The sequence below is a fragment of the Saccopteryx bilineata genome, chromosome 6 (genome assembly GCF_036850765.1).
Source record: "Saccopteryx bilineata isolate mSacBil1 chromosome 6, mSacBil1_pri_phased_curated, whole genome shotgun sequence".
Lineage (NCBI taxonomy): Eukaryota > Metazoa > Chordata > Mammalia > Chiroptera > Emballonuridae > Saccopteryx > Saccopteryx bilineata.
Window position 1 is genome coordinate 205,861,334 of NC_089495.1, and position 12,313 is coordinate 205,873,646.

Below are 12,313 nucleotides of genomic sequence, written 5' to 3' on the forward strand. Positions count from 1 at the left end.
TCTTTCTGTACCGAGGTGGCACAACATATGTTTTTCAACCATGTATTAAGTATGTTAATACCATAATCAATATGTTAATAACATAATATTAGTAAGAACAACATGTCATTAAAATGAGCAAGATGAAAACAGTATACCCGGCGTGTTGCCCTTTGTGCACAAATAAAAAAGAAAGAATATATGTTCTTGATTGCTTGTCTCTGCCTAAAATCTCCCTGGAAGGACACAGCTGTAGTTACAGTGGTGCCTGCTGGGAGGGGAATGGGTGGCTGGGAACAGGAATGGGAGGGAGTTTATTTTCGCTTTATTTCCTTTAGAGCTCTTGGATTGAGCCATGTGCTTATATCACTTGGTTGAAAAACTGTATTATCTGTATCATCTTTACCTCATGTTTATATATATTAGATCATATGTTTAATCAAAAGACTACTGCCCTGTCTGTGATCTGTCATTGACTTGCTGTGTGACTTTGGGCAAGTTTCTACACATCTCTGGTCCAAGATAAGTCATGCTGGTGAGCTCAGGCCTGGAGAGAGGGCAGTTCAGGAAGCGGGCTTGGCTGTGGGTCTGCCCCAACCCGACCTTCCCCATCCTGTGCTCCAGGCCCTTCCCTAAGGTGCTGCATGTGGTATCTCTCACACTGTCTCCACGGCAAGCCCTTTTATCCCGATTTTGAAGCTCAGGGCAGACGGAGGCCCAGAGGGTTGAGTTGGAGAGGTGGGTCAAATAGAAGATTGCTGCCTCAGGGGACTGCCCCCATGTCCTTCCTATAGCCTGCTCACCTCTGCCTTCCTGAGGTTTGTGCAAGGTCGCCCTGGGCGAGGCTGACGCCAGGCAGGTCAGGGCATGAGCGTCTGGGGAGACTCCAGAAATAGCATGGGGCCTGGCGTGGCCCTGGAGTGGAGGATGCCCAGCTAGCTGGGTGTCTGACCCTGACAGCTGGGTTGAAACTGAGCTGGGGCTGCCCCCCTGGCCAGCTCCCGCCCTGATGCTTGGAGCCTTCCTGATCCTCCTCCGGGGCAGGTGAGGGCCTCCCTGTCTCCTCCGAAGTCTGGGCTGGGGTTCCACGGAAGAGAAGGAGAGAAGCAGGTGGAAGGAAGAGGTGGGGGGTGCAGGGTGTCGTGGAAATTCTAGACATCAGAAACCAGACCTTCTGTCCCCTTAGCAAAGAGTGAAAACCACTCACACCTCTTGAACACTCACTGTGTGCAAGTACAGTATAAGTAGGAGCCCACTGAATTCCCTCTGTACTCTGATAGAAGGTAGTTCCCAGTTATTATTTCTACCTCCCAAAGTGAAACTGAGCCCAAGGTCACCGAGGGCTGGAATTCAAACCTGTGACGTCTGGCTCCAGACTCTGTACTCGCTCTTTCTCTCTCTTTTTTTTTTTTTTGTAAAATGTGTTCAGATAAAATGGACCGTTTTAACCATTTTTAAGTGTACCGTGCAGTGGCATTAAGGGCCTCCTCTTTGTCGTGTGACCGTCGCCACTGCCCGTCCCTTGAACGTTTTCATCTTCCCAGATGGAAATTCTATACTCGTGAAACACGAACTCCCCGTTCTCCTCCCATCCGGCCCCTGGCAACCACCATTCTGTCGCGATGGATTTGTCTACTCTGGGTACTCATACAACTGGAATCACACAGTATTTGTCTTTTTGTGTCTGCTTATTTCACTTAGGATAATGTCTTCAAGGTTCACCTGTGGTATAGCACGGGTCAGAACTTCCTTCCATCTTAAAGCTGAGTAATGTTCCGTTGTATGTAGATACCACATTTTGTTTAATCCATTAACAGTCACTTGGGTGGCTTCTACCTTTTGGCTACTGTGCATGATGCTACTATGAATGTGGGTGTACAAATATCTGTTCACTTCCCTGCTTTTAATTATTTTGGGTAAATACCCAGAGGTAGAATTGCCTGTAGTAATTCTGTTTAGAAATGTTTGCCTAACTGACATACTCTTTTCACAGTAGCTGTACCATTTATATTCCCCACAGTGCACGAGGGTTCTAATTTCTCTACAGCCTTAATAATACTTGCTATTTCTGGTGGTTTTATTTTCTTTTAATAATGTCCATCTTAATGGACGTCACATGGTATCTCACTGTGGTTCTGATTTACATTTTCCTAATGCTTAGTGATGTTGAGCATGCCTTTACACACTTACTGTCTGTTTGTATACCTTCTTTGGAGAAATGTTGATTCAGGTGACTACACTCTTAGATTTATAACCTCTGACAGAAGTGGGTTAACATTCTGGGCTGATGAAGCCCTCACCCAGGAGCTGGGCACTGGAGCATCTGGCAGGTGGACTAGTTATCACAGCTCACACTTCGGTGGCGTTTGTCAGGCACAGATCTCATGCTTGGAGGGAGGCAGTGTTGGGAGTCCTGTCTTACAGCTGAGGGAACAGAGGTGTGGAGAAGTTGAATAGCTGATCACTGGGGGAGCTGGGATTCGAACCCTGGCAGGCTGGTTCCAGAGTCCATGCTGCAGAGGTGGCTACAGAGGAAGGACACAGAGTGGGAAGACTGCAGGCAGCAGACTCAGTGTGTGCAGACGTTTAGGGACAGGACAGGGCTCAGCTAGAAGTGGCCAGAGCGGTGACTTGAGGCTGGAGGAGGAGTGGGCAGGTGGGTGAAGGCCTGGGCAGGTCTGGGGTTGGGAGGGGGCTTGGTGCTGAGGGGCCTTGGCCTCTGAGGTAGCCTGCTTCCAGTCCTGCCAGTTGGTCAGTGGTGTCCCCTCCTGTGTTTGGTCCCTAGAGAAAGACTGTTTGGAAGAGTGTGGTAGAGTTCTCAGCCCAGTGGGGGAGATACACATGACAGACAAGTGGACGTCCAGAATAACAGGGTATAATGAACACGTGGAAGGGAACAGACCAGGGGAGAGAGTTGGCGGGAGCCTCAGAGTGCTCAGGGGACTCTCTCTGAGGAGGTGACATTTGAAGTGCAACCTGAAGGAGATGAGGGAAGAGGGTCTGGGTGCAGCACAGATGGTGCAAAGGCCCTGAGGCAGTAAAGACCTTGGTGTGTTCAGGAACAGCGGGGAGGTCTATGTGGCAATGCAGAAGAGCTAGGCAAAGAGGTGGGAGAGGAGGGCGGGGACTGGATGGGGGGGGCTGAGGGACCAGCTTGGATTTTATTCTAAGGTGATGGGGAGACAGAGGGGGTTTTAAGGAGAGGAATGATGAGATCTGATTTCTGTTGGGAAAACATGGCTATTGTTTTCCCTGTTTTATAGCTGAGGAAACTGAGACCCAGACCATATAGCCTGGGAGTGCTTCGTAAGGTAGCTTCTCCCTCTGGGGTCCAGAGAGGGAGTCTGTAGATTCCTTAGGACCCCTTAATGAGTGGCCGAAGCCCAATACTGGAGATCTGTTCTCCCTCTTCCCACCAAGACCCATACCTGGGTTCACATTCCTGGCTCTGCCAGTTACCAGCTTTGTGACTTCAGGCAAGTGGCCCCACCTCTCTGTGCCTCAGTTTTCTCAAGTGTAAAACACTAGTAGTACCTATCCCACAGGGAGGCTGCGAGGATTAAATTAGTTAACATACATAAAGAGCTTAGAAGTCTGCCAGGTCCAGAGAAAACACTCAGAAAAAGTCTTACCTGTTTTATTATGAAAACTGTTATTGTTGCTTTGCCTTTCCTACTATCAGTGCCGAACTGAACCTTCCGCCACCCCGTTGCTGCCTCGGCGGAGGGCCAGGAGGGGACCCAGCAGGCCATTGTGGGGAACGATGGCCCTGTTGCCTCCCTCAACCCTCTAAACTCAGGCTCCGGGGCTGGAGGGGGCCTCAGGGTTGACTCCCTCTCCGGGGCTGGAGAGCCTTTGCTTGAGTCACTTCCTGTCTTCCCATGCCCTCCGCCCCAATTCTATCACAGCCTAATCAAATGTGCCACCTGAGGTGACATAACAGGGCTTAGGGTGCAGGGGAGACAGTCACCTCCCTCCCAGGGATTCCTTCCTTCCAGCAGGGCTACTGTCTCCTCCAAAAATGGGAATCAAAATGGTTCCTTGGGTGGTGGGCGGGGCTGTTGTCCAGAGATTTAAATAAGTACAGTACCTGGTACTCAAACTTTTTAGTTGTTATTATTACTCATTGCTGTTGTTACTAATGTTTGCAGCTTGCTCAAAGCTTCTATAGGCGCTCTCAGGACCTAAGAGCTCACTCTGACCCAGTCTGGAAGGTCTGATGCAGAGTGGAGGGCCAGAGAGGTCCAGTGAGCTGCTCAGGGACACACAGCTAGAAAGGGGTGGGGTTAAGGCTTGGTCTGGAGGCAAGGTACCCGGGTTGGACTCCTCAGGATAACTTTGGGCGACTGATTCAGCTTGTCCCAGCCTCAAGATTCCCTTGTTGGGGAAAATAATAGAGCTCACCTCATAGGAGTTGTTGGGAAGATTAAAATGGGTCATTGATATACCAGGAAAAACACTTTCTCATGCCCAGCACAGCGAACGTAAACTGGCGGTCACTGAGGCTGTAGGGAGGACTCAGATTTTCCATCGCCATGGTGGACACGCTTGTGGGCGTGGGCCACGGGGACTCCATACCTGGGCGGTGCGGCTGGGGGCAGTGCGGCTGTGGAATGGGCGTGCCCGGCGCACGGAAGAGCTTCCTGGCGTGGGCCCTGGGCGGCTAGGACCCGGTCCTGGCGCGGAGCCCGCTGCCAGCGCATCTGGGCTCGGCTTCTGGCTGCTGCCTGGCTTCCCTTCTCTCTTTTCGGGTAACACCTGGGTCGGCGGGTTCACCCGCTTGCCACCGGCCGCCGGAAGTTGCGCAAAAGCTTGTTACTTGAGCCCCAGGTGGGTAGGGGTGGGGGGGGGGCACGGAGTAGCGGCGTGGGCACAGCCCGGTAAGTGCGGGCGGAGCTGGGGGCGCCGGATTGGGGCAGGGGGCGGCCCGGGCACCCATTACTCCTCGCTGGGGAAGGCGGGGAGGGGGGCAGGGGCTCAGTGTCCGGCCTGGATGGAAACCACAGAAACCGTGCGGCAGTCCCCTCATTTGAAAGCCAGGCCAGTCTGGGCTTGGAGAGGGGCGACCAGTGGCCAGAGTCACAGCGCGCTGCAGCTGGGCTGGGCTCGCGGTGCCCTCCGGCGCTGGGAGTTCCTAAGATTGGCCTCGAAGTCAGGAAAGGCAGAAGCCAGGCCGGGAGCCGAGCCGCCCCTACTCCCTCTCTCCTCCTGCGGGGGCTGCCTTCAGGCGGCCGATGGGGAGGGGACAAGGTGAGGATGCATGCCCCAGAGATGCCAAGGAGAAGGGCCAGCCCGGGGCGTTTGGGGCCATTTGTGGGTAGCGTTTGAAATCCATGGGTGAGGAGTTCCGGGATGAGAGGAGGTCCAGAGACTTAGAGAGGTCGAGTCCCACCTGGGGACTGGGACCCTGGCATTTCTGTTTGCCCACCTGTGAAATGGGGCTTATTTAGATCAGCTCATGGACTAGCCTCTATCCTCTGCCTCCCTGGTCCGTGGCCCTGGGCTGACACCCACAGACTCTTCGGAGAGTGCTTAGAAATCCCTGCAGGGGGGAGGGGAGGGGTCTGCAGAGTTGGACGGAAGTCCTAAGACAAACAAGGAGCCCCATTCCTGGTGAGCCACCTTTTTGCCCCATGCTGAAGAAGGTCCTCAGCCTGTTCTGCCTGTGCATCCTTGAGGTGACCTGGAGGCTCAGGGAAGTCTGTTTTTAACGTTTCACAGATGAGGAAACCGAGTCTGTAAGAGCTGAAGCAGCTTGCACAAAGAACATCAGGTGGGTGGCCAAGCCCCAGGCAGGTGGGCACGGCTCTTCACACCTGGGGGAGGGGGTCAGACCAGAGAGGGTAGGGGCCTGAGCAGAGGGTGTGCGGGGTTTGTGCCCTGCCTCTTCCCATCTGACCCCGTCTCCCGCTCCCCGATGGTGGGACGGTGCTGGGGAACCAGCACCGCTGACAGGTCCGACTGGTTTGGGAGGCGGCAGCCCGGGGCGGGGCAGAGTCTAGCTACTTCAACGACTGGGCTCAGCAGGGCTGCCTTTCCTGTCAGCCCCTTCCCTCCTGAGGTCTCCTGGGGGTCTGCCCTGAGTGGGACCGCCTTCCTTCCTCACCTACTGGACCCCTTCTACTTGGGGTATAGCTCTGGCTCGGGGCCAGCAGCCCCCAATGTTCTGTTCTCAACTTGCCATTGCCCAGATGTCTCCGGAGGGCTGGGCCAGATGGGACGGGTAGCAGGTATGTTTGCAAAACACGTTTTGTTCACCCTGTACATGCAATGTTTTATTATTATTATTTAATCTGCTAACATTTAAGAATCTAGAATTTTCCTGCACTTCTGGATTTCCAGCTTCCTAGAATATCCCACACTTACCACCTGGGACCCATGTCCTGCAGCAGATTGGGTGTGCCCTTCTATAGTTTTTCCCTGGTCTGCCCGTTCACATCTGGCCCCAGTAGGCATTTCAAGTCAATAAAACTGTATTGAACACCTGTTGTGTGTCAAGAGCAACCTCTTGAAACTTAGATACAGTGAGCAACACAGATGATCTCCCCGGCTCTCACCCTCACGGAGCTGATACTTTAGAGGAATGGGACAACAAAGAGGAAAACTACCATAGAGGTAGTAGATAAGTGAAGTCAGCTTCATATATGGATTGGGTGTTATTGATCTGCTCTAGGACCTAGGTTGGTACCTTCTCTGAGTCTCAGTTTCTGCGTCTGTAAAGTGAGGTGACAGTGACCCAGCTCGCTGGCTTGGTGGAGGATTGCCAGAGAGGACGGTGTCAACGTCCAGCATACAGCAGAGATCCCTGCATCTCACCCCGATCTAGACTTAGCTTTCTGCTAAGAATGGAAATGCTCCAATCTGTGTGGTCCGTTGTTGTGACCACTAGGTACCTCTGGCTGCAGAGCACTTGAAATGTGGCTAGGGTGGTTCAGGAACCTAGCTGTAAGCTTTTATTTCATTTAAATTTAAAGCTAAGGTTGTGGCTAGTGTCTGTTGAATTAGAAAGGACAGCTCTAGATGGCCGGAACTACAAGTCCTCTTGGTTATATCACCTAGACAGAGCCTTCCTCCCCCAGTTAACAGATGAGAAGGTTCAGGACCTGGTCTGCAGGTTTTCTTGTGGCCCATCTCTAGGGAGACTGCAGGGACACTTTGTGGTCCCAGGCCTTCCTTTGAAAAAGTGACAGGGATGGCCTGATCCCTGGGACACCAGGCTCTGATGCCTAGGTGATTATGTGGGTACTTGTGCACCCAGGTGTGGGCATTCCTGCCTGTGGGCACTCATGCTCTGCTGCTGGCACATCAAGAGTCTGCTGGATGCCCCCAAGCAGGGCTCCATGATCTTCAGGCACTCCGAGCGGAGTGGCATAGCTTAGGGCTGACATTTCCCTGTGACAGGCGTTCAAGAGCCTGGCATTGGAGTCCCATACTGGAAGCTGATACTGTCTGTGCTCCACTGTGGCGGGGGTGGCGATTTTCTACACTCCTCCCCCATGAGCTCTGCTGCTGTGCCTGGAGCCTGGCATGTCTAGGCTGGTGGGTAGCACAGGGCAAGCTTCCTGCTTGGGTGGGTGAGGGGTGGAGGTGGTACCAGCCTTCCTGTGGCCAGCCCAGATTGGGTTGGAGCCCTTTCTCTTGGTTACCCAACCCCAAGACTCCTATGCCAGCACCTCCTTGCTTGGAGTCAAGGAGTAGAGCCACCATCCGACTCGCTGACTTAGCTTCATCATATTGGTTGCCTCCCTGGGCTTCAGTTTCCCCATTTGAAAAAATGGAGCTGTTAAGAAGACCCACGGAGGTTGAGCCGGCTGGTGCCCGGCACACGGCTAGGAGCCTGCTTTGCTTTCTTTAAAGTGTGCCTTGCGCTGTCTTTTCTGCTCAGGCTGTGCACAGTTTTTCTCTGTGGCACCTTTTTTCTCTCTGCCCGGGTTGAGTCCGGTCCCCCCGAGCGGGGAGGGGTGTGGGCGGAGTCACAAACCCTTCAGCTGGCGCTGGTCCTGCCTTCTGATTGGCTCCCTGCGAGTCAGGGGCGTGGCCTTCACTTTTAATGGGGAAGGCGTCTGCTGCTTCTCCCAGTGTTTGCTGAGCCTTTGTCTGAGTGTGCTCAGCCCCTTCTCTTTCCTCCCCTGCAGTCGTTGCCGGCGTCTAGCTGCCAACTTTCTGCCTGGATCGCTGTCTCATTTCGCCAGTCGCTTCGTACAGAAAGCCTTGGGGTATGTAACAGCCATGCCCGTGGACATGCTGTCTCCCGGAGCCCGGGACACCCCCGCCCTACCTTTCCGCCTGCGGACCAAGGTCCCCAGCTACCTGCTCCGGCGGCCTGCGGACAGCGGAGCCCGGAAACCTAGTGCTGTGGAGCGCCTGGAGGCTGACAAGGCCAAGTACGTCAAGAGCCTGCATGTGGCCAACACCCGCCAGGAGCCTGTGCAGCCCCTGCTGTCCAAGCAGCCGCTCTTCAGCCCCGGGACTCGCCACACTGTGCTCCCTTCTAGCCGCCGAGCCCTGCCTGGCCCTGGCCGCCGGCCCCAGCTGGACATGGACATCCTTAGCAACCTCATCGACTTGTGTGATAGCCCTGTGTCCCCTGCCGAGGCTAGCCGTACCCCTGGACAGGCAGAGGGAGCCCACCAGGACCCCCCAGCCACCCCCCCACGCCCACCGCCCAGTACGACTGCGGTCCGCCGAGTGGATGTCCGTCCCCTGCCGGCCTCACCTGCCCAGCCCTGTCCATCACCAAGCACTGCCACCTCCACCTCCAGCCCAGCCCGACCCTCAGGTTTGCAACGCTCAAAGTCGGACCTGAGTGAGCGCTTCTCGCGGGCAGCCGCCGACCTGGAGCGATTTTTTAACTTCTGTGGCTTGGACCCGGAGGAGGCACGTGGGTTGGGTGTGGCCCACCTGGCGCGGGCCAGCTCAGACATAGTGTCTCTGGCTGGGCCCAGTGCTGGTCCAGGCAGCTCCGAGGGGGGCTGCTCCCACCGCAGCTCTGCCACCGTTGAGGAGCGGGCCCGGGAGCGCGTCCCCTATGGCGTGTCAGTGGTTGAACGCAATGCCCGTGTCATCAAATGGCTGTACGGGCTGCGGAAAGCGCGGGAGACCCCAGCGGCGGAGGGATAGGCCTTCACTGGACTCTTCATTCTGCGCAGGGCTGATCTTAGAGAGGCGGTTGGCCCCTTGATCTCTCCTGCACCCTTTCCCTGGTTTGCGGCAGACCAGAGACTGCTGCCTTTTGTGAACTTGGCACAGAGGTAAAGGCTCAAAGGCTGGGCCAGCATCCATCCGGCAAGGACTGAGCGCGGGGAGAGTAGGAGCACTCTGGATTTGTCACATGTAGGGGTTTTGACATGAGTGTACCTCTGCTTGGTTCCTCTGCCCGGGTTTGGGGCACTTAGCCCTCCCACAGAGAGTGAGGGGCCGGGGATCTCTACCCTGTTGGTCTACGCAGTGGCTCTCTCGTTCTTCCCTGGCATCTGTCCTTTGCTGACTCCCTCTTCCTTACCCAATGGGCCCTGGCTCCCTGGGAACTCACCCTGGGGTGGGGTCAGGGAAGAGGGGTCTAGCCCCTGTTCCCAGGCCTTGCAGCCTGGCCTGGGTGGGTAGATTGTAGGAGGGACTGGAAGGAGTCTGCACTGCTCGGGCTTCCCTCCCTTTTGGTTAATAAAATGCACATGCTTGTTTTTCACGGACTGGGTCATCAGACTCTTCTGTGTCCACAAGGGGAAGGGGTGGGAGAAGTCTTGGGGTGGGGCCTCCTAAACCTAGGAGTTGTTTACCCCAGGGTCTGGGGGGACAGGAGGTCAGTGGCTGGCCTGGCTTCAGGGATCCTCAGGAAAGCTGCGGTGCTTCCTTCATGAAAGAAGAAGCTGGGTCCAGCCACTGAGTGAGCTGGGACGGACCAGGAAGGGGAACTGCCCTGCAGGGGAGAGGCTGACAGGGTCGGGACCCTCCCGACCCCGACCCTGACCGTTAGTGCTCTGACTTCCCAGTTCCCCAGGGGAAGCCCAGTGAGGGCAAAACCTGAGCTTGTGGTCACATGGGCCACAGACGTGGGGGTTGGAAGTGGCAGTCCTGAAGGAAGAGGGACTTGGGGTGGACAGCACAAAATGAGTGCACTGGCTTCCAGCTCTGGGTGCCCCTGATCAAGCCCACCTCCCCCTCTGGGCCTCCGTGGAAGGGCTAGACCACACAGGCTGGGAGCGGGGGGAAGGCGGACAGAGCCCCAGAGCACGGGGCTTCGAGGTCTGGGCGCCTTCCTGTCTCCCTCCAGGTCAGTTACCTGTTCGGAGCCCTCACCTCGGCTGGTGGAGCAGTCAGTGGACGGGCCAGCCTGGGACACAAAGGATGAAAGGCTGGGTGGCCTCTGCCCGCCCTTGGGTGGGAGCGGGGAGGGGCTGGGTGGTGCTTCCTTCCATGCGGGCTGCCCTGGCCGCAGCGCTCAGAAACAGGAAGCTCTATGGGGGCCCTGGTGACAGGTTTGATGTAGCTTTTATTTAAAGCATAAAGAGGAGATTTCCGTTGGGCTGTTGACAAACATCCAGGTCAGCCTAGCTGTCTGTCTGTCTGTCTTGACAGTCTACAACCAGCTGCAGGGGGATTGGGCTAGGCCCGGCAATTAAAGGAGACAAGAGGGAAATTGGGTTATAGAGGAGGATTCTGTGAGAGCCCATGAGAATGGAGTCCACCCCCTCCCCCCATGACACAGGTGAAGAGATGGGCACAGGGAGGGTGGCGACCTGCCCATTCGTGCCCCACGGGGTTGGTAATATACGAGCTGGGCTTCCTGGTCCCTTTGTTAAAGGGGTGATGGGGGCAGGTGGATAATCTGGGCAGGTTCCTCAGAGGTGGGATCCTTCGAGGGGGTCAAAGACTGGCCCTCCGGGCAACCTGGCCAGAATTTTGCGCTGTGCATTGCCCCTTGCTGTGACCTGCCAGCAGCACCCCAAAACACAAGAGGGTGGGTATGTTGGCTGCAGTTACATGTGAAGAAATTGAGGCTGGGAGACCCCTTGTTCCTGGGGGAGGCATAAGGCTGGGCGTAGACCCTTTACACGCGTCCGGTCACCGAATCCTCAAGATGACCTTTCGAGGATCACCTGAGAAGGTCATCCCTTGTCTTTGAGCAGGAAGGGCGGTGGCTTGTGGGCTGTCCCAGCGCAGGTCTGCGTTCTGGCTTGCGGACATGCCAGGCCGTGGCTCCCTGATCCTTTTGACCCTTGCCTTACGTCTTTGCCATCCTGGCAGCTTGTCCTGCTGGTCACTTTTTTTTTTTTTTTTTTTTTTTTTTAAGAGAGAGAGCAGAGAGAGGGATAGATAGGAACAGACAGACAAGAATGGAGAGAGATGAGAAGCATCAATCATCAATTTTTCGTTGCGACACCTTAGTTGTTCATTGATTGCTTTCTCATATGTGCCTTGACCACGGGGCTACAGCAGACCGAGTAACCCCTTGCTCAAGCCAGCGATCTTGGGTCCAAGCTGGTGAGCTTTGCTCAAACCAGATGAGCCCGCGCTCAATCTGGCGACCTCGGGGTCTCAAACCTGGGTCCTCCGCATCCCAGTCCGACACTATCCACTGCGCCACCACCTGGTCAGGCCTGGTCACTTTTATTGAGCACCTACTGGGTGCTCAGCAGTGGGTGAGACAGATAGGGGCCCTGCCCTAGCCTTGGTGGGGCGGGGGCCAACAGCTAGCAGTACGCACATAGTCATACAACACGGAGCTGGTATTGTTTAGGGACGTCTGCCTGAAGACCAGAGCTGTCCCCAGGAGCTGGGCCTGGGGTCGCCGAGAAGGGCATTGGGAAGGTCCGTGAGGAAGAGAGCAGAAAGGGATTCTTAAAAATGTGCAGGGTGCCAGACTGAGCCTTGACTTCTCCAGCAGACATTCATTCCCCGGTTCTGGAGGGCTGGCTTCCCCTCTGCCAGGAGTTTGGAGCCTGCCCCCTCCCATGTGGGGGTCTGTGTGGGGAGCGGCTGGGGCTCCCACCACTGCCCCCCACCGGCCCTCAGCCTTGCCAGCCTCCCCTGCCTCTCCAGCCTCAGGGATCTGTGGAGACGGCCCCTCTATTGTTCCACCTCCAGTTGGAGCGCGGGGGGCAGTGAGCGGCAGCCACTGCCTTGGAGCCCCTCGGCGGGCCCGCAGCTGCCACCCCGGCCCCCAGCGCAGCTCCCCCAGGCCAGACTGGCCCCAGCTGCCGAGCCCCTAATTAGACAGAGATGAGATCTGCCCCCTGATCTATTTCCCACCGGCTAATTATATACACGTGGGCTTGGGAGGCTTGGGAGACCGGCAGCCTGGCTGCTCACTTGTCGTGAAGGTGTCACAGGCCCC

General features: G+C 55.9%; 1 protein-coding gene across 10 annotated transcripts in view; it reads left to right on the top strand.

Moving 5' to 3' along the window:
- FAM110A (family with sequence similarity 110 member A) overlaps nt 1-9,662 on the top strand; it is a 36,339-nt gene extending 26,677 nt beyond the window's left edge. For 2 of the 10 annotated variants that reach the window (XM_066234353.1, XM_066234357.1), the window contains exon 2: nt 8,115-9,662. In XM_066234353.1, coding sequence (XP_066090450.1) covers nt 8,209-9,099 — 891 coding nt within the window. In that variant the 5' untranslated portion in view covers nt 8,115-8,208 and the 3' untranslated portion in view covers nt 9,100-9,662. Of the gene's footprint in view, nt 1-4,630; nt 4,860-4,957; nt 5,230-5,700; nt 5,753-5,813; nt 6,210-8,114 lie in introns of those variants that run through there. The other 8 variants (XM_066234349.1, XM_066234351.1, XM_066234348.1 and 5 more) reach the window with 8 other exon arrangements.
- Nucleotides 9,663-12,313: the final 2,651 nt, after the last annotated feature.